The sequence below is a fragment of the Ciconia boyciana genome, chromosome 19, assembly GCF_034638445.1.
Source record: "Ciconia boyciana chromosome 19, ASM3463844v1, whole genome shotgun sequence".
In the NCBI taxonomy this organism is placed as follows: domain Eukaryota; kingdom Metazoa; phylum Chordata; class Aves; order Ciconiiformes; family Ciconiidae; genus Ciconia; species Ciconia boyciana.
The window spans coordinates 2467397-2491640 of NC_132952.1; the positions used below are offsets into that span (position 1 = coordinate 2467397).

Consider the following 24244-nt stretch of genomic DNA (forward strand, 5'->3'; position numbering starts at 1 on the left):
CTGCTAGGAAATGAGAAACTGATGTATTTCACTGCTGCTGGCTCCTCCTGGGCCTTGTAAATCATTGCATAAAGCATTGCAGAGCCAGCCAGGGAGAACTGCTGCCTAGCAACTTCTCCCGATGCCCCAGGGGAGCTGGATGTGGCCCGAGAGCTACCTGAAAGGTCTCCTTTGAAACCCTTGGTCTTGAGGGAGATGAGCTGGAACAGAAGAAAACCTGCTCGGGGAAAAGTGTTGAAATGTAATTGGCAGAAGTAGCCACTTTGCATCTGAATGTCTCTGCTAAGCAAAGCGGAGGGATGAGTCAGCCTTTGCAGAAGGGATCTGGAGGCGAGGGGCAGCAGAGCCATGCCACCGCCCCGAAATGCAGCAAGGACCACGGACGGGCTGCCGCGGGTGGGCAAGGGTGTGGGAGGGCAGGGAGAATGCCTGGCTCTGCCTGCCTGCTCTTCCTTCCCTCAGGCTAAAGAAGATATCTCAAGGTCATAGTGTTATCCTGGAGAAACTTGTCATTTTGGCGGGTAATGAGAAGCAGGAGAGCCAAAGAAAGATGTTAACCCGTTCTGCCCAGACTCAAGCAGTAGGTGGGTGCGGGAGCTGGTGAGATGCGTGATCCAGCACTGCAGTGTCGACCTCTGGGGCTGCCTGTCCCCAGCCAGGCAGGTTTAATCCGAACCTCCTCCCATGCACCGGCATGGATTTGGGGCAAGTGTCTGCCCGCATCTTCCCACCAGGGTTTTGTCTCCATCCCCATCTCCACCAGTGGAGCAGTCAAGCCTGGGTCTTGTTCTGTCCCGGGTCAATCCCCTTTCTGTCCTCAGGGCTGCAGAAGCCAAAATAAGGTGGCGGGGGCACGCAAGTGTTTTGGGCACTTGGGTCTCCTTATTCATTCTCGCCCTTCCACCTCTCTCCAGCTCGCTGCAGGTGACCCCACCATCACCAGCGGACCCCCGGGAAGATGCCAGGGCTGATTAACTGGACGACCCGCTCCCCGCTCCCTCTCTCTGCGTCGGAGGTGACATCGTGCGTCAGCGGCTATGCCTTTGGGATGACAGCCTTGCTCACCTACCGCAACCCAGAAGCCCAGGCTTTTGAAGGCAAGTTTCAAGGGGTGAATCTCCCAGTGCAAGAGCTACTACGGGAGCTTTAGAGCCAGGGATATCGCAGTGCTGGGTTTCTGTGCGTGCCTTAAACCTTTAGATCCTTGCAGGAAGAGTAGCCAAGGGTATTGTGTCCTCGATTGTACCCTCAACGGTCCAGGGCTACAATTTTGGAAGCGTGAAAAATCCCAGGAGCATGCATGGAAGTGCCAAGAGGGAGCTGGCCCCTGCGGTCCTGGCTGGTGGGTCTGGGCAAGTGCTTGGTGTTGCTAAAAACCCCTCTGGCTGGCAGGTCTCTTTGTCTACCCCTTGGATGAGTGCACCACCGTCGTCGGGTTTGAGGCGGCCGTGTCCCGGCGTGCCGTGACGGTGCAGATCAAAGACAAAGCCAAAATAGATGACACATATTTCGATGGCTGCAGCCTCCCCGACGGAAGAGCTCGCGACGGAAGCGGTGAGGGGGTCAGGGCTGTTTTACTGCACAAGGGGGAGAAAACCAGGGGAAGAGGAATGGAGAGGTGGCAGGGGGTGGCTGGCTGTCGTATGCCATGGCATCGAGGTGGCTCCTTTTGAAAGGCTAAGCCTTGGGTTGTGGTGCTCGTGTCCTTTCACTGTTTGCCAAAAGTGGCAGTCTCATCATCCGTTTTGGAAAGCACTGTTGCTTCTGGACAGCTGAAGGAGCGGTGCAGAGGGCTGGGGCTCGGGCTCTTTAGAGAAATGCTGGTGTGTGCAGTGAGGGCTGGTTTGGGTGTTTGATCCAGGGCTGAGGTGGTCGTGGGAGGCCTGGGGAGGAGCATTTCCCACGGTTGTGACACCGTGTCTCCCCGGTGTGGTCCTCTCTCTGTGCAGGAAGGATCATGATGGATGAGGACTTGGAGAGGATTGTTTTTGTGGCTAACCTGGGCATGATTCCTCCCCTGGAAGGCATTTCCATCTTCATCAGCACTTCCTCTGAGCTGCAGACACTGCCCAGCGGGGCTGTGAGGGTCCTTCTGCCGGCTGTGTGTGTCCCCAGGGTCCCCCAGCCCAGCCTGGAGAGTGCCAGCAGCCTTTCCAGCCACCAGCTCCGAACGTACGAAAAACCACGGGATGGGATCTGTCTGGGACTGATTTGGGGGGATGCAGGACTGGCAGAGCAGAAGCCCACTGTTGCTGCGGGAGGCTGGAGAGCTGCTGCAGGCTTTACCTCCAGCAGATCTGCGGTTCCTGGGGGGATATAACATGTGCACGGTGTTCACTGGGGTTTGTCTCACCGGCAGGGACAAGCACTACTGTGGATCGGGGAGCCCAGAGCAAGGGAGCAGGTTCTGCCTGGCTCAGCTGCTGGAGAGCGAGGCCACCAACCCCTTCGAGTATGAGTTCAGCTTCCACCTGGAGATCCGAGGGCCGTGCTTGCTGGCAGGTAGGAGCGCTGGGGCCGTCCTGCTGCACCAGGCTGGTTTATCACCTCCTCAAGGCAATGTCCACACTCTTCCTCCTTCTCTGCCCCCCTAATGTGGAGTCTGTTTTGGCAAGTTACCTGTGCTGGGTGGATTTACCAGTACAGCGCTGGTGTTAATGTGGGGTGTTGATACAGCAGAAGCATCGCGTAGTCCGCTTGGTTCCTGTCCTCTGCCGTCTTGCTATCTCTTCTCCCTGGTCTTCCCCATCCTCAGTCCCTAACCGCCCCTCGGTTTCCCCGGGCAGGCGTTGAGAGCCCCACACATGAGATCCGAGCAGACGCCGACCCCTCCGCTCGCTCCGCCAAGAGCATCGTGATCACGCTGGCCAATAAACACACCTTCGACAGACCCGTGGAGATCTTGATCCATCCAAGTGGTAGGTGGGCTCTGCTTCCTCTCAGCTCGTCTTGCCCCTTCCTGGGACCTTCCCCCCTAGTGCTGGAGACAGCTGGATTAGCCCTGGTTTTGCAAGTATTGTTGGGGGTTAGGCTTGCTAGGAGAGGATCCCGAACCCTCTCAAGGTTGCTCATGCTGCCCAAGCTCAGAGATATTGCTCTGTCTTCACAGCTGAGAGTGCCTGCATCTCTTAAAAACCTAAAGTTTAGCTAAGGCTGTTCTTCACCCGATTCTCTGCATTTCCAGAGCCCCACATGCCTCACGTCTTAATGGAAGAAGGTGATATGACGCCTGCAGAGTATGAACGACACCTGAAGGGGAAGAACGATTTCATTAAAGGCACTAAGAAGGACCCCAGTGCTGAGAAAAAGGTGAGAAGCAAAAGCTGCAGGTGTTAGCTGAGGCTCTTCTTGGGACTGGAGCTGTGCGAGTAAATGATTGCTTGCAGTACCAGATATTACACTGGCCCAATAAACTCTGCAGCATCCTCCCTCGGAGAGGGGCTTATGTGGAGGAAGAGGAGAAAATTCTGCAGTGCTTTTGATAAACTGAGTGTGGAAGAAGCTCCAAGATGGTTATTGAGTGTATAATTAGTACTAGTCTAGCATAGCATAATTAGATAGGTACATTGTTATAGCATTAAGGGTATTATAATTATTGCAATGACATAGAATAAAATATTCTAATTGCTCAGTAAATGTTTACTGTTTCTGGGTAGCTGTCAGAGAGAAATAAGTGATTTTACTTGGAATAATGAGCTGAACTGAAGACAAGGTAGGAGAAACTTCTCTTTGTTCTGCTGATCAGCAAATAGAAAAATATCTGCTCTGGGATTTGTGCCTCATCTTTCAGCAATTCTGCAGCGATGAGTGACAGCCTAGCGCTTCCGAGCTGCCACATCAGTGTGCCTGGGACCAGTGCAGAGCAGTGGACTGGTCAGAGCCCTCCGAATTTCCAGGGTGGGCGTCTTCACCGGAGGCACACACAGCACTTGTGTAACCGCAGCCCCGGGCGTACTGTGTCAGCTCCCTGTTTTACATGCACAGATGTTCTCGCTTGCGACGGGGGGTGCTCATTTCCCCTAAAACTCATTCTCCACCTGTCTGAGCCTGGGCCCCCGCTTGGCAGACGTCCCGAACCTGCTGCGACGGTGCCTGCCGTGATTTCTCCTTTCACCGGAGACACATCAACCCTCTTCTCTTTCCTTTTGCCCTTCGCTTTCTCTTGCAGCGCGATGCTGGGATCAGGGCTGCGCTTGCTCACACGGCAGGCATCTCCTTTAATTGTGTTCAGCGTGTGGCAGGTGGAACAAAATGAAACTCCCACGCTACAGCTCAGATGGCTCTCTAATTATTTCTGTGTCTTTAGCACGTCAAATCATCTGGGGGGGGGGGATCATTCCAGAGCCATTTCTCTGCAGGAAACCCACCTTTTTGCCCCAGAGGACTGGGAAGCAACTGCAAGGAGAAGGGCAAGAAGCAGAGAAAATGCCCTGAATATCTGGGGTAGATCATGGGCTAGAATTGCTGCTACTCAGAGCACGACACTGGGCACCTCTCGGCTTAAACGAATTAGCCCAGAAATTTCAGCGGTAAATGATAATTAATTCTCATCCCTCGGTTTGTTATGCAAAAACCTTGGATGCTCGTCAGCTAGCAGGGTGGTGGGGACGAATGCGCACTGGAATCAGCTCTCGGTCGACAAGATCTGATTAGTTTACTGTAATTGGATAACGGGTGAAGGGGAACGGAGGGGAGGGGAGGGGGGAGAAGAGACGGCTCGGCTGAGATGCTTGCTTTTCTGGCTGACCTGTAGCAGCAGCTCTGAGGCTGTTTACTGAAGGCTTGCCTGTAAAATTCTCTCTGAAGTCCGTGGGAAATCCAGGTTATGGGCTCATCCCGATCGCACAGCGATTTTTTGTCTTGGGTCCCCAAGAGCATCCCAGGCAGTGCTGCGGGCGGGTCCGGGGCCACGATTCGGTCCTCAGGCAGAGAGACAGCAAGGATCCCTCTGGTCTGAAATGTGATAAATATCTGTGCTAGGAAAGACGTTAAACAAAATAATGTCATATTGCTGGAGGAAAAAGGGGATGGAAAAAGCCATTCCAGTTCCCAGTGACTGATTAATTTATGCTCCAAAGCATGAGAGTGAAGTGCAGGAGGATGAGCGGGAGGTGGCTGACCGCAAGGTACGTGTTCCTGTGAATGGGAACCGTCTTTTCACAGGGGTCAGAGAAGCAGCACTCGGGCAGCGCAGCCGAAAGCGAAGCCCGCGTGCATGTGTTGGTCCGCAGGGACTCTTGAGTTTAGTGAGTTATGTAAAATAAAGGTTGGTTTTTAGCTCATAGATCTAGGAATATGACTCACGGCTGGAGAAAACAAGCCTGGTTATTTGGGGTCTGGTTTACTTCTGGTGAAACCAGCAAGAAACAGCCTTTGAAAGAGGAAAAAAAGGCAAACAAAGCCCCAAGGACCGAGCTGCTTATTGCGGTGGATGTTTCCGCACTGCAGACTCAGGGATGAAAGACCTTGGGCTGTGCTGATGTGGGGTCCCGGAGCTCCCTCGAAAGCAGCGATGCGCTGATTCACTGCAGCCGTGATCGTGAACCCGGGACTGCTTTATATACACACAGCAACAGATTATAAACCCATCACGAGAGGTTTTTTCCAGTTTAATTTTATCACGTTTTAAATGAAGATTGATACTTGAAATAAAATGAGGCAAAATGCAGAGAGCCATTAGAGAAATGTGCAGTACAGGGACATATATCACGCGGGTTCCTATCGAACGATGTCCTGAGTGACCGGTTCAGCTTTCCAAAGTGTTTCAATCCGTACAAAGAAAAATGATAAAAGAAATGGGCAGAAAAAACAGCAAACCAGAAGCGGCAGGAATGAGTCGAAGCGGTGAATACAGCTTGCAGAGGGCTGCATCTCACGCTTCATTATTGAGTGACCACGGGCAAAACCTCCGGTGTGCCTCAGCGCAATGCTAAACTGCTAATGAACCACGTTTTCGGGAGGGATCTAATGAAATGTTTGGAGAACCAGTTTTGCAAGGTGCTGCGTGCGGCCAGGTCTTTTCATTTCTTCTCCAGGCTCTCATCCATGTGTGCAGGGGGTCCCTGATTTAGGCTTTCTGCCAGCCTTCTCCCAGGCAAAGCACGCTTTCTCCTGGGCAAAGCGGGAGCGTGGCTGGGAGGAGGCAGGAATCCTCTTCCCCCACGGAGCAGCTCCGCAGGGGGTACAGGCAGACCAACCTGCGGCACAGCCTGAGCTCAGGTGTTGTCACCACTGAAGCCAGAACAAGCCGATCCCTGCCCACAAAAGGCCATGCACTTACATCTTTGGGCTCGCAGCCCTGCTCTGATTGCCCTCGAAGTGAAAAGGGGCAGAAAAATCAACCTCTCGAGCTCTCTCCTTCTTCCTTGCAGACGGAAATTATCAGGAAGCGGCTGAACAAGGACATCCCCCACCACCCTGTCATCATGCTCAACTTCTGCCCTGACTTGAGGACCGTCCAGCCAGACCTCCAGAAGGCCCAAGGAGAGTTTATCTTCCTCGTAGACCGCAGCAGAAGCATGAGCGGCGTGAACATCAACCGTGTCAAGGTATCACGCAGGAGGGGAAGTGCCTGCGTGCCAACGAGGGATGAATATTAGAGAGCAGTGGGGGTTGTTGAGTGCTGATGAGTGCTCATTATGAGGGGACGGGGGGTAATTATATGCTGTAGCTTTAGTCATCTCAACCGTGTGGCTTGTTAGGTACCTGCAGCGAAGCTGACTGTTCCTCTTCCTCTTCTTCCTGTCAGCGCATCAAATGCAAAGGTGTTTTCCTTCCCCCTCTTTGCCGGTTTGCTTGTCTTCTGCATCCCTGCTCCAGTTCTCCCTGTCTCCAGGAGGGCTTGGGGCAATTGCTGCCTAGGTGGGAAACCTCCAGGGAGCTCCAAGGGATGCTTCAAGGAGATGTGCTGACCATGCGTTAGGAGACATTTTGCTGATGGGCACCTCTGTGCACCCAGAGAAGTTGTTTGAGCATGATGCATCTCTTTTTCAAACGGAAATGAATACCTGCAGTCCAGTGGAGGATTATGAGAGGTGTGCTGAGACCTCTGGATAAAAAAGGAGCTGTAGAAAGGCCTTGTCATGATATTGAGTAGGTCTGAGGTTCCCCTGGCACGTATGACTCTTACCCAGCTGCAGGTTGCCCCATGAGAGCTGGGCTTGGCTTTGTGCCACTGCCCGAAGGATCTGGAGCCCTGAGCCCGCTGGGGACCACTCTGTCCATCAAAGGGGAAATCACTCCAGTAACTATTTAATTATCGTTATCCCTGCCTAACGCACTTTGGAGGCCAGGTTGGTGTCTGACGCCTGCCAACTGGCAGGTCTCGGTGTGAAGCTGCAGTCTCTGGCAAAAACTCTTTTGAAAAGTTGCTGTCTTGATTTTTGGGGCCAGGTAGGACCCAATAGCTTGATGAATATCGCATCCTCCTGAGCAGGGCATGGGTCTGCACTGCCCCATGCATCTTTGTGGAGGACAGCGAGGGAACTGCAGAGGCAGGCTTCATCTGAGGGGTTCGGTTGCGTTTGGATGTCTGAGAGATTCTCCGAGCTGCTGTGTCCCCAGGCGTCCTGCTCACACCCTTTCCTAACCCAAGTGCCACCCAGATTTGGACCCAAACTCTCCCCTGGGTATGGCTGCACCCCCTTCTGCAGGACTTGCCACCCAGGGCGAGCAGCAGGGAGCATCTTCTAGCCCATCTCTGTACCCATCTGTCTCCAGTTTCCATGGGAACTGCCAGGGGACGGCCACCTCCGGCAACAAGGATCGGGATGCTGGGGAGCTGGAGGATGGTTGCAACAGGTCCCCTGGGATACGAGGCTGTCCCCTGTCCCTGCATCCACCAAAGGGGCCAGGATATCTCCGAGGTGGTACCCCCTTCCCTCAGCGTGTTTCGGAGCCTGGGAATCAGGAGGCATCTCTGCCCCGGACCAGATTTTTGCTTTCCACAGCGTGGCTGGGTTTGGGCACCGTGGTCTCTGCAGCTTCCTTGGAGGCTGGTTTGCCCCATGGGGATGGGGACCCTGCAGGGACAGAGCCCTTCTCCGAGAGGTCCTGAACTGGGGATCCCATCCACAGGAGGGCTGTAAAAACAGGAAAAAGATGGTTCCCCGTCTGCAAAAATATTTCGGGGGAGATATCGGAGATTTTGGAGGAGATACCTCAAGGGAGAAAACCACTGTCTCTCTTTTGAGTCCCCCAACCTTGTTTATGACTTGCAAATATCAGGGACCTCGTGGCAGGGGCTGTTCTCAGTGGGTTTGGGTGGGTTATGCTTGACGGAGACGTTTGCATTGTCCTCAGCTTGCTGGGTGAGCGGCGTGGCAGGGCTTGGACGTGCGCAACGGGGAAAGCTGAGCTGCGGAGATGGAAACGGAGGGGATGGGGTGGCGTGGGCTGGCTGCAGGCAGCCGGGAGGACGCGGTTCGCTGCCGAGGAGGAGGGCACTCGGCCAAAGTGGCTGGGGTGGAAAGTTCAGGGGTTTAAATTTCCTGCACCTGGTTCCTTTCCCGTCCTGGTGCAGCCGGGGAGAAGAGCCAGGCCCGTGACGGTGCCCGCACCCGGCGGGCTCGCTGGCAAAACTAGACTAATAACTGGGAATTGACTTCTCTGGAGGCAAACATCTCTTCTTATTGAGCTGCCCTATAGATATTGAGTGCAACAGGATCAAGATCAATATTTACCAAAAAGAAGCAATAAATCTTTCAGCTTGCTGAAACAGAAAGCAGGCATCGGTTGCCCACTTTGGGAAAAATATTTGGAAATCTGTTTTTTTTTTTTCCGTGTAATTAGTTCCAAGATGGGATGTCAACGTAGAGATTTGGAAGAGCCAGCGTCCCAGGAGCCATCTGGGAAGCAGCGGTATAAATATATTCTCGTAGGTTTGAGATAACAGCTTGGTTTAAAGCCCTCCGGAGCCTGTTAAAGGGCAGCCCCCTTCTCGTGGATTTTTTCGCTGATTCGCAGTGCTCCGGCTCTGCCTTGCTGCCGAGTCTTACAGGGGTCGGAACCAGACTGCCCTGCCACCCGTCTCCCTGTGGCTCTGCCCAGGCGGGGGGTTTCTCCGCCTGCGGCTCCAGCACCCACCCTCCGCGGTTGCTCCGTCTTTGCCACCGCGTATGACAAAGCAAGGAGGCTGCTCTCGCTCGTTTGACCTTGGCAGCTCTTCTCTTGGGGCTGGCTCTAGGGTTTCTGCTGCCCTAGGCAGACTGGCAGGAGTCTGCCTTTATCAGCATATAAACAGAAAAAACCGAGCCGCTCCTGAGCACTGCCAGCACTTTGCTTTACATTGGCCTTCCTCTCCTGCCACGGTAATTGCTCCGGCTGCCCCTGCAAGCTCAGGAGCTCCTTGGATAGCTCTTGCCCAGTTGCTGCTAACACAAGCTCCGTCCTGGAGTTGTCCACGGCCATCACATGTCTGAGACAATTTAAATTGCTCTTCCCTTATGTAAAGACCAGGAATAGGCAAGTTAGATAACCACCTCTGGTAAAGAAAATAGCTTAAAACTGTCTCTCCCAGTTATTTTAATTGATGCCAGCTATGAATACAAGAGAATTGGGGATGGGGGAGGCTTTTCCTTTTGTGTAACTTTAAGCTGTTTGTTTATTTTCTGCAAGTTTGGACATTGAAATGCATTGCGTGTCGCACTTCTCAATTTCACACTCTGCTTCTCACCCACTAGCTCCGTGCTGCAGTACCGTATTGCAAGCACAAATTTAATCAGTTAAAAACAAACAGAAAAATTTGTTCAGCTCTTTTTTTGTTTGTTTGTTTTGAAGGCTCCCCATTTTCCTCACTGCTTTAGGACCCAAATACCATTAAGGGACTTTGGAAAGAGCAGAGTAATATGCAGTGGTTTCACATGCAGTGCATGTGAAAGAAACAGTTGTTTTATTATCAAATGCATGCAGACAAATGCAGGTGGGAGTAAAGCGTGATGGCAAGGTAGGACCTGGGCAGAGCTTTTACTGGTGAAGCTGGGGCAGCCAGGGAAAGACCCGGCGTGCCTGATGTCTGCTTGCTTCCCATCCCGTAGGACGCCCTGTTGGTCATTCTCAAGAGCCTGATGCCAGCGTGTCTCTTCAACGTCATTGGGTTCGGATCCACCTTCAAGACCCTCTTTCCTGCCAGTCAGACTTACTGCGAGGTGGGTGAAGGGGGAAACCACATTTCCTTGGTGCTTGGTGCTGGTGCGGAGGCTGACGATTCTGCCCCTCCTTTGGGCAGGAGAGCCTGGCCATCGCCTGCGAGAGCATCAAGAGGATCCGGGCTGATATGGGTGGCACCAACATCTTATCGCCTTTGAAATGGGTCATTCGGCAGCCTGTCCACAGGGGCCATCCCCGTCTGCTCTTTCTGCTGACGGACGGGGCCATCAGCAACACGGGGAAGGTCCTGGAGCTGTTGCGGAACCACTCCTGCTCCACCAGGTATGGAGGGCAGCAGGGCTTGCCGCTGTGGGGGCGAAAGCCTGGCGTGGTGGGGGACATGCTTCTCCTTGAACATGGCTCCATCTCACAGACGTCCCCGCTTCAGAGATAGAGGCAGGAGAGATTGCTGGTATGAGCCACGGCAGAACCTCAAAGGCTTTGGAACAGATCCCAGAAGTTCAGATGCTTTTTAAACAATCAAAAGCAGGATAATTGGGCTGACAGCTTCACAGGCTCTTGTCTGATGCTTCCTGCTAGGAGAGATTGACACACGAGCAATCTTCCTTGCTGGGTTTTTTTATTTTTTTAAAGCACATCTGGGTCTGGCCCCAGCTGCTTCCAGGATGGGGCTGCGCAGAATTGAATATGCTGAAAGAGAGCAATGTAAAAAGCAGCTAATTTGTGCATCGAGCTCTCAGCCTGGTTCCCCAGCCCTGATGACAGGCTGGTCTGGTTTCTCCTCTGCCTCTTTAAGGAGCATGAAACATAAGAAAAATGTAAGAAAACCTTATTCCTCTTCCATCCCTCAGACTTCAGGGCTTCTCAGGAAAGCTGCTCTGTCCTTTTTTTACTATACGGCGGTCTAACTGCTTCCCAGCTGTATAGGGCAACCCATCCCTCGCTCCTGTAGAGGCGTGATGGTGGGCTAAATGCAATCAGAGTTAGAGCGTGGGCTCAGGTGACCCTGGAAGGCAGTGCCCAGCGCACCGCCGAGTCGTGTGTGTGGCCACTGTCTCCAAAGAACATCAGAGCCTTATTTAAGAGGGTGTGAGGCTGACCTAAGATTTGCAGCCAGCTGGGGATTAAAAACCTCTGAGAGAAAAGCCCCTCATGCGGATGCAGTTTGCTGCTGAAGGTGGTTTCTTCCTCAGCTATCCACTGCCCTGGGCGAACGCCGAATCCCACCCATCCCCATCCCTCCTGGCTTCCTACCGCATCCATCCCCACCAGGCACTGCTCATCCTGCCCTCCCTGCCCAGGCTCCAGCTCGGTTCTGGGTTTGCATCATTCAGCCAAAACCAAATCCTGACTCATTGAGCTGGGAGTCAGGGGAGCAGCCTCGCCCGGCTGGTTCCTCTTTCCTTGAGAAAACGTTTATTTTAATTGTGAGCAGAGATAATTACTGGGTCTTTAGTGCTATTGACCACAGACACTCAGCAGGGAAAAGAGCTGAACTGGCAGCAAAGCAGCTTGTTTTTGTTTGCAGAGGAGGCAAGGGCTTGGGGTCCTGCTGGGTCCTGCTGGGAAGCCCCTGAGCATCACAGCTGAAGGCTGCTCTTTGGGAAAGGGGTTTGAGGTCTGCTGAGAGGAGGGGGCTGCTGGTTCCCGACCCTCCTGCCAGCCACCTAAAAGAGGAGCCGGTTTATTTTCCTCCGGACATGCTAGATAACTGCATAGCAGTGGGATAAAGCCATGGGGGGGTCTTCTGCCTGCAGGGAGCGGGTGAGCTGCGTGGGGCTGGGGGCTGGGGTGGCTTGTCCCCTGGATCCTGACGCTCCCTGTCCCTTTGCAGGTGCTACAGCTTTGGCATCGGGCCGAACGCCTGCAGGAGGCTGGTTCGGGGACTGGCTGCCGTGTCCAGGGGCATCGCCGAGTTCCTGGCGGAGGGCGAGAGGCTGCAGCCCAAGGTACGGCTGCCCGCTCCCGGGGACCACCTTGCAGGGCTCTAACGATGCTCTGGTTCAGCGAGGGGGAGGCCACGGCTCACTGGTGGGCCTTATTCCCCATCCCGGTGCTGCCTTTCCAACTCCCACTCGGCAGCAGGTGGGCGAGCGGGAGGGGATGAAAGAGCATCTTCATCTCCGGCTGGCAGAGGGAGTGGGAGGGTGCGTTTACCCTCCGCGTGGGGATGGGGAGAAGCGATAGCTGCGATACGGCAGCTTTGGCTTCAAAGGTAGCTGCTGCCTCAGACACTGGCGAGGGCAGAGGAACCGACATCAAAGCAGCCAATTAGTTTTGAAGTCAGGCTCAGCCCTGGCGTTGCTCAGGCGAGAAGTACCCAGGGTTTGAGGGAGAGGAATACGCTGCGATAGCTTTGCCTATGAAGCCAACTTTAAAGCAAAGGGGGAAGCCTCTTCATTTCCACTCTCCCCATGAAGACTGAGTAAACTGACGTGCCTCAAATACGCTGTAAGAATGGCTCTGTCCCCTGGTGAAAGCACGGTGCCTAGCCCGTCATCCGCTGGATGACTAAACCCAGAGAGAATTGGGTCTTTAGCTCCTAAATATCTCTAAAAAGCTGGCTCCTACGTTCTTGATCTCCAAAGGAGGAGTTCAGCAGTCCACCCCTCTGCAGGAACTTGGAGCACACGAAAACCTCTCTAAGACAGAACGGCATCGGCATTTCTGATGCAAATTAAAAGCAAAGACAGTGAAGGGAGAGGGTTTTTTTATAGAGCTATTAATAAAGAGCTTTGCGGGCTGTGCAGCTTGGTGCCTTCAGCAGTCTGAGGCATCAATTAATGGCCTTATAAAACACAGCCTGGTGTGTCTTCCTGAGCCAGTGAAAAAGCAGTGAACAATAGAGAACATTTGAGCTGTTCTGCCTCTAAATCTGGTGTTCACTTCCCCTGGTGTGCCGGGAAGCTCTTGTAGATGGCTCCCTGGTAGGTTTGTCCATGAGATATTCGTGGATGTTGGTCTTCTCCACATGTGTAATTGGCAGAGCATTGCTGATCTCCGGCAGTGGCTTGTGCCAGCGAGGACCTGTACCGAAAACAGTAGTGCTGTCAGTCGGTGCGTGAGTGTTGGCACTTGGGGCAGCGCCGGGGCTCAGACAAGTGAAGGTCAACAGCTTTTCCTGGGTGCTGGGGGCAGCAGGGGATGCTGCCTCGCACCGGAGCAAGATACCTCTGGCCACAAGCGCCCACCTTGCTCCGAGCTGGCAACATGCCGTGTGAGATCAGCCCTGTGCTTCATCAATACCTGCTCTGCTGCCCTTGGTTTAACCGTGCCAAGGGGCTGGGGATGCTGGGATGCGTATCAGAGCGGTCTAAGAGGGAGCAGGCTCCCCTCTAAGGTCAGAAGAGGGTACAAATCAGCTGATGGATTTGTTTGGAGAAATTTTCCCCTTCCCCTGCAACACACGGCGTGTGCGCCGTGGCACACGCAACGTCCACTTGCTGCATAACCGCTCCCCTTTGCTTTCTGCCTCAGATGATCAAGTCGCTGAAGAAGGCGATGGCGCCGGTCCTGAGCGATGTGTCCGTGGAGTGGGTCTTTCCTGAGAGCACCGAGGTCTTGGTTTCCCCCATCAGCACCAGTTGCCTCTTCCCTGGTGACCGCCTGGTCGGTTACGGCATCATCTGCGACACCTCCCCGTACATCTCCAACCCCAGATCTGTGAGTCCGTGCTGCGCTGGCTGGTGGGGCTGTCCCGGGAGCAGGGGGTGTTGGTGTGCACCTGCACAAGCGGGCGTCTCAGCTCTTTGTGCGTGATCAGGAGGTGTCTCTTGCTTCCTTGCGCTGTCCTCAAGGGAGATGGTGGGTGAGACGTCAGGGAGAAATAGGAGCTCAGTGGATAAGGGCGCTGGTGCACAAGCAGTGGCTCCTCTCGGCTGGGAGGTGGCTGGTGGATGCAGCGGTGGGACCTATTCCCTCTCTCTGCTTTCCCCCAGGACAAGAGGCGACGGTACAGCATGGTGCGTTCCCAGGAGTCGGGCAGCTCCGTTTTCTTTCACTCCCAGGAGGAGGGAGCAGGCGTGGAGAGCTGGAACCACTCCAGAGACTCAGAGGGCTGCTGCCCCGCCGAGCATGCCCTTGATCACCTGGTGGTGGGCAGAGATCCTGGGGGAGAATCGGACACGGACACCGGTCAGATTTTCCTCTGTACCAGCGTGGGTGTGATGCCCCTGTCTTTCTAATCAAGCTTCTCTCACTGCTCTGCCAATTTGTTTGTCTGACAAATAAGTCTCTTCGGCTGTATCTCTGCAAAGAGCTGGAGGGGTTTGCAGGAGGGATGACAGATCTCCCGAGGCTCGAGTGAGTCTATTTGGTTTGGATGTTTTATCCAAACCTGTCAGGAAATCAAGGGAAGCCCTGGAGAACTGGCTTCTCCAGAGATTTTCAAAGCAGCTCTAGCTTTGGCCATATAATTATTTACAAGCTTCTCAAGCTGTCCTCCAGTGTGCGGAGGAGAGGAGTGAGCAAATGGGTAGCCCAGCTAGGCTGTCCCTGCACCTGCAAAGCAGTCCCTTCCCTGCAAGTCCTGATGTTGCAGTTCGAGGTCAGGAGAGGTGGGGAACGGATCCAAAGCCCTGTCCCCGGGGTGTCACCCCTCACCATCACAGTTCAGCTGGGTGCTTGTATCAGCAACGTGTGGCATAAAGCAGCTGGTTGCACCCCAGAGCTGGTTGCATTTCCATGCGACAAGGAAACCTCTGTTACTCACGGGTGTTCTTCCCTTATATTCAGAGTGGAACTGCACTGCTCATCCCCTCAACCTTGTCAAAAGCAATGAGAAATCATGCCTTTCCAAATGAAATTTTACTCTTGCTCTGACAGGAGAATGTCTGTGCTAATGAAATTTCATTAGTAAACCCTTTGTCTTCTCCGGGGAGGTTTGGGGAAATGCAGTCAGGCTTTTTCCGGCTGAAAACTGCTCAGACAAAACCTCCCCAATCTTCTCTCCCGACATTCCCAGGAGTTTTGAGTGTAGACTCTTATTTCCTTCTGTTGCTTCGCTTAGGGCAGGGCTGAGCGTGGCCCCCTCGGCCCTGGGAGGACCACAGGGCTGGGCTCCCTCTGCCCACCCCGAGCCAAGGGTGGTGCTGGCTGCTCCCGCTCAGGAGCGGAGCTGATCCTCTCTCCCACCGTGCAGGAACGGACGTGAAGGCTTCCTCCAGGAGACGGGCGTACAGCACCACCCAAATTGCCGACCACGAGCCTTGCAAGAAGGTGCCCACGGCCAGTGATCCCGGCACCGCCCTGGTGAAAAACCCCCTTCGGAAAACCCACCTGCAGGACCTGCAGCAGGTGAGCCCCATCCCTGGCAGGTGGATTTCCAGGTACGTGACCCCCGGAGAGGCTTTGCCTGCAGGCAGAGGCCAGTGTGCAGCAGCAGGAAAATCTCAGATGCATAAGGGAAAGAGCCTGGCTCACACTAGTCTTGAGATATATATATTTTTATATATATGTGTGCCAGTGCTTTGTGCTGCAGCACATCACAAACATGTAGGAAAGAAGCCAAGCAGGGAGCAGAGTGCCATCCTGATACCCCATAGCACTCCCTCCCTGCGGGAGCCCAGCTTTTCTTTGCTAAATGCCTCTCCCCTTCCTCTGAGCGGCCTGTGCTTCACCTTGCTGCTCGTCTGATCCCCAGGCTGCTGCTCCCTTCGTATTTACCTAGAGTTTGGCCATGCGATGCAAACTCTCCATATGGCTGTGGCATAACTGTGCCCTGCAGGGGAAAAAAAAGTCAGTCGCGAAGCAGATCCCCTGCTGCTCCAGCTGGAACCACAGCCCACACGCAGCATCGGGCTGAGACGTGGACCTGTGTGAGGATACATCTGCTGAGCAGTGTTAGGTCCCCTGCCTGCTGCAGATAGCAGGTGAAATTTGGGAAGCTTTTTAGGCTGATCTGTGGAAGGGTGGGGATGGTTTTCTCCCATCCTCGGCATTGCCAGGATGCTGTGCTCTGAAATCAGCATCTGCAGGGCTGGGAGGACCAGCAGCACTTTTGTTCCCATGGAAACTCGGAGCAGGATGTCTGGGGCTTTCGTTTCTCTTCTGCTGCTGGGTGAAGGGGGGCTGGAGGTGAGATGAGGGGGCAAAGGGAAAGCAGGGCCAGTGCTCCACAGGGAGGAACGAGCCCTCTACCCTCCAGCTGCAGCAGTGAGGGTGGTGAACAGCATCGCTTGACGAAGGGCAAGCAGTGGTAGGTTTTCGGGGTACCAGTGACCTTGCCTGCATTGCGACGGTCCACAGAGCATCCTCCTGCGCACAGGATGCTCAGCATGAAGGCAGGGATGGAAACGACTCCCTTCTGGAGGGCAGTAAATCGTTAACAGCATGCATTCTGGTCTTAATTAATTGCAGCCTGGATTTGCTATCCCTCATGCTGCGAGGGCTCCCAGCGGCTCTCCCAGCTCCCAGTCCGGCTGCCAGGGCTTGACATTTTTGAGGGTGTGAACGTGAGCCCTCAGCTCGTCTCTGCGCATGCCGTGCTGGGAAGGAAAGGTCAGCGTTTGCGATGGGCAGCTTAAACCCCCAGCTCCGTTCCCGGCTGGCTTCCTCTGGCTGGGAGAAGAGCTCGGGCAGGAGAAGGAGCAGGTTTGGATGGAAAGGGTCTGGCAAGGGCTTCTGTGACCGGCTTGCTTTTAAATATCTCAATCCGAGCTTGGTAAGTAGCTCCTGGAGCTGCTTGCCTCCCATTTTTGCTGGTGGTCTCATAGAGCATCAAAAATTAGGTGGTGATGGAGGCCACCTTCTTGCTTGCCACCGAGGGAAAGCATCTTTCCATCCAGCACTGAGATCCACCGCTTTTTACCACCTCTGTCCCTTGCTGGTGTTGTGCTAAGAAGATAGAGAGGCTGTTGGTTTTAGGGGGACCCAACAGCCCCGGGGATGGGGATAGAAACAGCCAGAGCTCGGTGTGTCTGTTAGCCATGGAGGAGGACGTCCGTGCGGGATGTGGCACCGGAGATGCTAGAGGGGGGTTTAATGTCTCCTGAAAGTGGAGAAACAGTCTTGTTAAAAAAAAAAAAAAAAAAAAAAGATAAAAATTCCCTTCTCCCCATCCCCTGCGCCTCTCTCCTTTCGTTACTAAGCAACTGGTCCTTGATCTTTCTGTCTCCCTTCTTTCCTTTGGTTCCCAAGTGAAGTCATTAAAATGTCTGGAGGGATGAAACTCATATTTCACCTTCTGCCTGTCTGGGGAAGGAGCCCCAGGGGCCAGGGTCCCCTGGGGACACCCTGCAGGTCTGATGGAGGGCTCTGTCTGGGCACAGATCCCAGCCGGGGCTGAGCAGAGAGGGACCTGCGTGTTTGCACGATCGCATCTCATGCTGGGATCGGGCAGGGAGCAGGTGGGATCAGAAGGGACAGAGCAGGTCCGTGCCATCGGCTGCGGCCGGCTCCGGCCCTAACGTTTGCTCTGCTCTCAGCCCTTCGCAGCCAGCCCGCATGTCTCTGCCACGAGCATCCACAGCACGGGTGCCCGGCGGCCATCCCTGCTCCACCGCGGCTGCATGTCCTTCTGCCGAGACGCCGACTCCCCGCCAGTGCCGGACGGGCTGCAGCAGGCAGCTCCGGGAAGGGGCTTGGGACCGCTTGATGCCAGTGCGAGCCTGAGGTCTTCATCAGACAGCCGGAGCCCCGGGGATCTGGGTAACTGGGGAGAGGGAGGCACGGCCAGCCTGCCCTGTCCGAGCCGGGGTTTTGGTGGCGTTGCCTCACGTTCTGTGCCACCATGTGAAAATTAGGAATTATTAATTATGGTTTCTTGGTGGCAGTGGGGAATTCAGCTCCCACAGATGTGATTAATTATCCGCCTCTCCCCTCTCTGCAGAGTCTGCCCAGCATCCTTCCTTCACGTTTGAAACGGAGACCTCCTCCGACTGGGAGCCCCAGGACTTGGACTTCAGCGCTGCCCACGGCTCCCCGCACTCCCCCAGGACCCTCTGCAAGGCGGTGGTGAAGGGGCTAAGGAGCAATGAGCCCGTGCAGTGGGAAGTCGCCTTTGATATCCGTCCTCTCTTCCGAGAGCGGGACGGCCAGGCGGATGGCGACGCAGACCTGTGGAGCGAGACCTTCCACCACCTGGCAGCCAAGTCGGTCATCCGGGACTTTGAGCAGCTTGCCGAGAAGGAGTGTGAAATCGAGCACGGTAATGCGCAGCTACCGGCCAGCCTGCGAGCTGGCTGCGGACAGACCCTGCCCTGCCCCAGGGTGGGCTTTCCAGCAGCTTCAGCAGCCTCTCGAGTTAACACAGGGGCAGGCAGTGGTGAAATATTAGGGAATGTCTCACAGAGTTGCCAAATGGGAGCCCCCTCCGGCTGCCTTGCGCTTTTCTCCTGCTTCCGCAGCCTCGCTGCACATTAACGTGCTCGAGCTTGTGCTCCTCTGTGCTCCTCTGCTTCACACGTCGGGTGACTGGTTATTTTTAAGGAGTTAGTCACCTGGAGCTGGGAGGTGGCATCAAACTCAGAGGGTCCAACAGCAACCACACATCACTGCTCTGGGCTGCACATGTCCCTGGGTCTTGTCAAACTTCTCCTCCCTGAAGTGCATCTGTGCATGTAAAATAAGAGCAGAAGAAGCAGTAGGCAGAGTTTAGAGGGATACAATCCCTGCTGGGCATGGAGCCCAAGCATGGAGGTGGGTCTGGGAGCTGGGTCTGAGGGGTGGATGGAGCCCACGGGGCACGTGGACCCTAATCCTGGTGTCTCTCACATGGCAGGGTCTGGGCGGCGGTACCAGGTCAACGCTGTCCACACCAGCAAGGCCTGCAACGTCATCAGCAAGTACACGGCGTTCATGCCGGTGGACCTGAGCACCAATGCCTACCTGCCCACTGTCATCGAGTACACCCACACGGGTAACATGGGGCCGGAGGGGCGAAACGTTGTCCTGGGAGGGAGGATGTCACCTGAGAAACATCACTCAGAGCAAACCCTGTGAAGCCACGGCTCAATTCAGCACCAGACGTATATACCCAAGGCTATGGCTGAGCCTAACGGCGTGCCTGCCACTCTTGGTGGCAAGAACCTCTTGCCCATGGCCAGGCAAAAGGTCTGCCCTTAGGTCTGGATGCCCAGAGATGACCAAGCTCATCAGTCTGTGGGTTATGTTGCCATCGTGTGTTTGCCAGTCCCTCTCTCACGCTAGGAATTCCCTTCTCTCGTGCCAAGGGGCAGCATCCAAGCAAGGCAGCCAGAGGAGCCTGGGCTCGGGAAACAGAAGGCATCGTGGCTTTTCCCCTGGACGTCCCCAGTCAGCTTGCGGCCAGAATGGAGACGATGGATTTTACAGCATGAGTAAGATTCCCTGGGGTTTTGTCTCCTTCCTGGTGTTACAGATCTCGGTGGTTTAGCCTATGAAGGGACATCTTCTCTGGTCTTTTTTTCTTCTGCCTTCCTCTTTGAATATGGTGCTCACCAGACATGTGTCTGGCTGGAGTCCATCTCCTTAAACGGGGAAGAAGCTGCAATTTACCCTGAAACTCCCAAGTCGCAGGCAGTGGCTGCTGACGATGCTTGGAAGTTAATTGGCAGCCGTAACACAGAAAACATGAGGGATGAAACCAGGTGTAATTAGAGGCAAGGGGATGTGAGACACTTGCTTGTCACCAAATCCTCCGCTAATGAAGACGAGTTGGACTGGACCTCGTCTGGCATTGTCAGGTCTGCAGCTGAATTAAAATCGTCCCTGATCAGGCTCATTAACCTGATAATGCCGCGGAGAGGGAGAGCGGCCGTGCCGCAGCCCGGTGCGGTGGCGATTTCGGCTGGGCGGTGATGCTGATGAGGTTCCTCCGTTGCAGATGCGGAGGAGAGCAGCCTGTCGCCCTGCAGCACCCCTTCCTCCTCTAGCTGGGAGCGCTGCGGTCTCCCCGAAGGTAGGGGAAAGAGCTGACGGTACGTGCCAGGGTGCAGGTGCATCGAGTCCATGATTTGGGCTCTTCACCAAATACTTCTGCTGAGTTTTTGGGTTTTTTATAAAACCTTATGACCTAAAATTAGGCCTGTGAGCACAAGACCTGGCTCCTTCCAGGGGTGCAAAAGGCAGAGCCTGATGGAGCCTTTGGTGTAGATTTGCCCCAGGTTTATTTCTGGGAGGCATGGGAATTTCATTATCCATGTAGGAAAAATGAGGCAAGGGGAGAGGACGGATTTTGCCAAAGACTCAGCAGCAGAACAAGCACCCCACATCCCAGCACGGAGACTCTGCTCCCTTTCGCTCTCCTGTAGCCCCTCATTTTACCCCCAGCTTTGTGTTTCTTCCCAGGGCCGTTACAGAGCCTGTCTGCTTCCTCTGCACAAGCCCAAAAATCCATCGAGAGCCTCTTTGCTGCTAGGTATGGGCCAGCTCAACCTTCCTCTGACCTTAGCAGATGTCTTGCAGCTCCGTGGGTCCGATGCAAACACAAGTGAGGGGGAGAGGAGGGACACCCCAGGGTTAGCAGCCGGAGCCAGGACCGAGCGTGATGCCAGTGTCTGGGGACCAGGGATGGTTTTTGGAGCGGAGGGTGGATGTCAGGAGGGGCATGGAGGTTATGGCCACCTTTTCGTCCTCCTGCAGGCTGACCCTCAATAAAACCAGGCTGCTGACTCGAGCTGCCAGAGGCTTCATGAGTAAATCTCCAAGCAGAGTGAGCGAAGCCAGCTCCGAGGGCGAGAATGAGAACATAGACTACCTTCCCCTGGTGAGCAGGTCGTTCCCGGGTCTTGCTGGGGTTGCGTGGTCACTGCAGGGGAGCAGAGGGCAGGAGGGTCCCCCCGGATCCTGCCTCTTGCTGTCTCTGATAGCCATGTCCAATGGTCTGCTCAGAGATGGAGAGCTGCTCCATCCACGCATGCCTTCTTTCTGAACTTCCCAGAAGAGGCTGGTATCTCAGAGCTTCTCTATGTGCCCACCGTTCCTTGCAGGCGTCTCTGCAGCTGGCCTGCGGTGCCTTTCTCATGAACTCGGCCTTCTGCAACGCTGTCCACATCCCCATGGAGAAGCTGAAGTGGACATCTCCCTTTGCCTGCCACCGCCTGGCCCTCAGCCCCTCCAGCTCCTACAGCACCAAGAAGGCCAGTCCTTCTGGGGAGCACAAAAGCCTCGGCTCCGGCCGGCAGCTCCTGGTTCCTGATGGCGTGCGCAGGAAGAGTCCCACCACCAGAGATGTCACTCTGGGTGCGATGTCGGAGGGACCTGGCAGCCACGCAGAAGACACTGGCCGCCTTCGCCACTTCTCAGGCAGCGCAGTGGAAAGCATCTCCAAAGCCCTGAAAGCTGAGAAGGAACTCTCTCCACCAGCCATCACCATCCGCCGCTTCTCCTCCCCGGAGAGCACCCCGGCCTCGGCCGAGTGGCAAGCTGACAGCGGCCAGGGCTCGGAGACAGATGGCTCCGAGGTCCAGGCGTTGCTCTTTGACATTGAGTTGCAGCAGCAGACGGAGCCAGAGGGGATGCTGTGGGCCACGGCGGTGGCCCTGGCCTGGCTGGAGCACAGCTCGGCTTCCTACTTCATCGAGTGGGAGCTGGTGGCCGCCAAGGCCAGCCTGTGGCTGAGTGAACAGGACTTCCCGGAGGGATACAGCCTGGCCACGGTGAAAGCTGCAGCCCAGCAGCTCTTTGTCCTGCTCCGGCACTGGGATGAAAACCTGGAGTTCAACCTGCTGTGCTACAACCCAAGCAGCGTTTAAAGAGGACCAGGAGAGAGTCTTGGGCAGCTTACTGAGGGCGCAGGAGCAGGAAACATCTCCGAGGAGCTCAATTCCTCTACTGCAGGGACCGTGCGTGTTTATTAGAGCAAGCCCTGCAAACGGAAGCAGCCCGGGCAAAATCCTGTGCTCAGCGGTTGGTATTTTGCCCCGGGAGGGTACCTACGGCTGCCCACAGTAGGATGCTATTTATTTTTAACTGGAGCAGCACCTCCAGCTACAGCAGTTCCCCGTGAGCCTGGTTTCTTCTGGTGCCCAGCCCTGGTCCCAGCGCAGGTCTCCCTGACACTTGCTCGGCTTGCCCTGTCCTCACTTGGCTGCCTCTTCCCAGCCCCAAATCTCTGCCCCGCCGCCATCCCCCAGCCCCGAGGCCCCTGCCTGGCTTCTGCATCTCAGATGTCTTTTGGCGAAGGTGAACATCTGACAACATGCTCATCTCATGGACCAAAGAAATCCAGGCTGGGACTGACCGTCTGAAGAGCAACCCCGCTGTCACGGCTGGGAGGATGCTGCCTTGCCTCGACCCAGCGACGCACAGACAAGCCAGGCCAGTCGGAGGCTGGGACCAAACCCCATCACATCCAGACAGTGCTGGGCTCCCTCAGCCCCTCTGCCATCCCAGAGGGGGTCTGCGAGACCCCTTGCAGCCGACAGCGTGCCTTCGGAGCTTTGCGGGCAGAGCAAGGGCACCTGGGACTGAAGGAAGGGACGGGCTAAGGAAACCAGCCCCTTGCGCTCGACACCAAATAGAGATCCCCTGCATTTAAATAATGGAGGAATTTTATTCCCTGCCAAATTCCCTGCGTCCTTCTCCGCACGAGCCTCCCGTGCGCTGATCTGTTGGCTCTGAACCGCAGGGACCTGCCTTGGAATCCAAAGGCTCGGAGGCTGGCTCTCTTAAGGATGCCTGACCCTCTAAACCCCTCTGAGCTGGTGGGCCCTGGGGCCCTCGCAGCATCTATCCCGAGAGCCGTGGCCAGACCTGCCCTCGCCTTAACCCCCTCGAAGGGAAGAGAGAGAGGAAGAGCCCTCCCAAATCCCAGGGTGACATGGAACCATCGCTCTCCCCATCTCCGCTTCTTGCATTCGTGCTGCTTAAAGCCCGGAGGTGGCCGGACACAAATTGCATCCCCAGACCGGTTGTGGGTACCACGGCTCCACGGGAGCCCAGCCGAGCTGTTCTCCACGACGGGCAGCTTTCACCATGGTGCAGCAAAGTCCCTTCACCGGCTCCAGCACAGCCCAGCAATACACAGGCGACTGCCAGGGGCTTCGTTATCCACCGTAATTCGTAGCAGACTGAGGGCACTGGAGGCACCACGAGGACTGTGGCTTCCAGAAGCTGATGGGAAGAAGAGGAGGAGACAGGGAGGAGAAGCTGGGAGCTTCTCCAAAAGCTCACTTCTTACTAGAATTCAGTGGCGTTCCCGGGGGGAAATATAGGTTCCAGGTTTTGGGATTTTTTAATTAATTTTTTAATCTTTAATTTCCTGCTGGAGAAAGGCCTCAGTTCTGGTTGGACTTAGTCTGGTTTTGTCTGGGGGCTTAGAAAAATCAAAGGAAATGCAGTTGATTCACAGGCATAGGGGTTTTGGCTCCTCTGCCAAGGAGGAACGGGTAAGAAGGGGAGCGTGAGTGTAAGAGCTGAAAATTGTCCAGCTGCAGAGAGCCGGGAAACTGGGGAAATGTGGGAATATGGGAAAGGGTGTTTCCTCCTTAGACAAAGCATCTTTTCTTTGAAACTTTCCCATGGACGAAAGCATCCTCTCCATTCCCTAGCGAAGTGTCGTGAGCAGGAATCTGCTTTGCACGAAATCTTTTGCTTTTTTCTGAGCAGAGCTGGTGGAGATCGGGAGTATTTTAGCTCATGAGCAAAACCTACCTCTTGTTTTCTGCCTTTCTTCAGCTTCCTTCCCACCACCACCCCTCCGGTCGCCGTGACTTTACCAGAGCAGGGTTTATTCCTGGGGCATGTGCATCTCTGCCCTCCTGGGGTTACGAGTGAGCTGGTTTCTGATCCCTTGCTTCTCCCAAAAGACCCAGGCTGACTCCTAGGAGCTGTTAATCTGGAGCCATCGGCAAAACGAGCGTGTCCCCCCCACTTTGGGGGCTCCTGGAGTCAACGGGTCCCTTGTTCTGCATTCAGGGGCGAGCGCGCGGCATCGGTGCACCACTTCCTACATCCCCTTGGCTTTCAGGGAAGGAAAAGGGGATGAAGTGGGTGACCCTGTTTCGGAGCCCAACGCTGCTCTCACCACTGCTCTCGCTTCTCCAGCCCTGACCTGCGCCGTGCACGCTGCCGGCGCCACTGCCCAGCTGCCGTGGCTGGCTCAGCGTCAGAGGATGCTCCAGGATGGTCCGTGCCGGGACACGGAGGGGGTGAGTCTCCTTAAACCTGCTGCCTGGGACCCCGGCAGGCGTGAGGACACTCGCCATCGCCACCCCAC

General features: G+C 55.2%; 1 protein-coding gene across 1 annotated transcript; it reads left to right on the plus strand.

Annotated features, from left to right (window-relative positions):
* The first annotated feature begins 498 nt into the window (after positions 1-498).
* On the plus strand, positions 499-22548 carry VWA5B1 (von Willebrand factor A domain containing 5B1). Its single transcript, XM_072884005.1, is given in 23 exon segments — positions 499-584; positions 915-1097; positions 1393-1554; positions 1950-2172; positions 2360-2502; positions 2787-2918; positions 3185-3309; positions 6372-6548; positions 10035-10145; positions 10226-10428; positions 11942-12056; positions 13585-13770; positions 14046-14241; positions 15248-15409; positions 15412-15434; positions 17532-17754; positions 17936-18253; positions 18827-18964; positions 19278-19403; positions 19910-19984; positions 20374-20443; positions 20668-20791; positions 21015-22548. Coding segments are annotated over 22 exon segments (3936 nt in total). The 5' UTR covers positions 499-584; positions 915-958; the 3' UTR covers positions 21780-22548.
* Positions 22549-24244: the final 1696 nt, after the last annotated feature.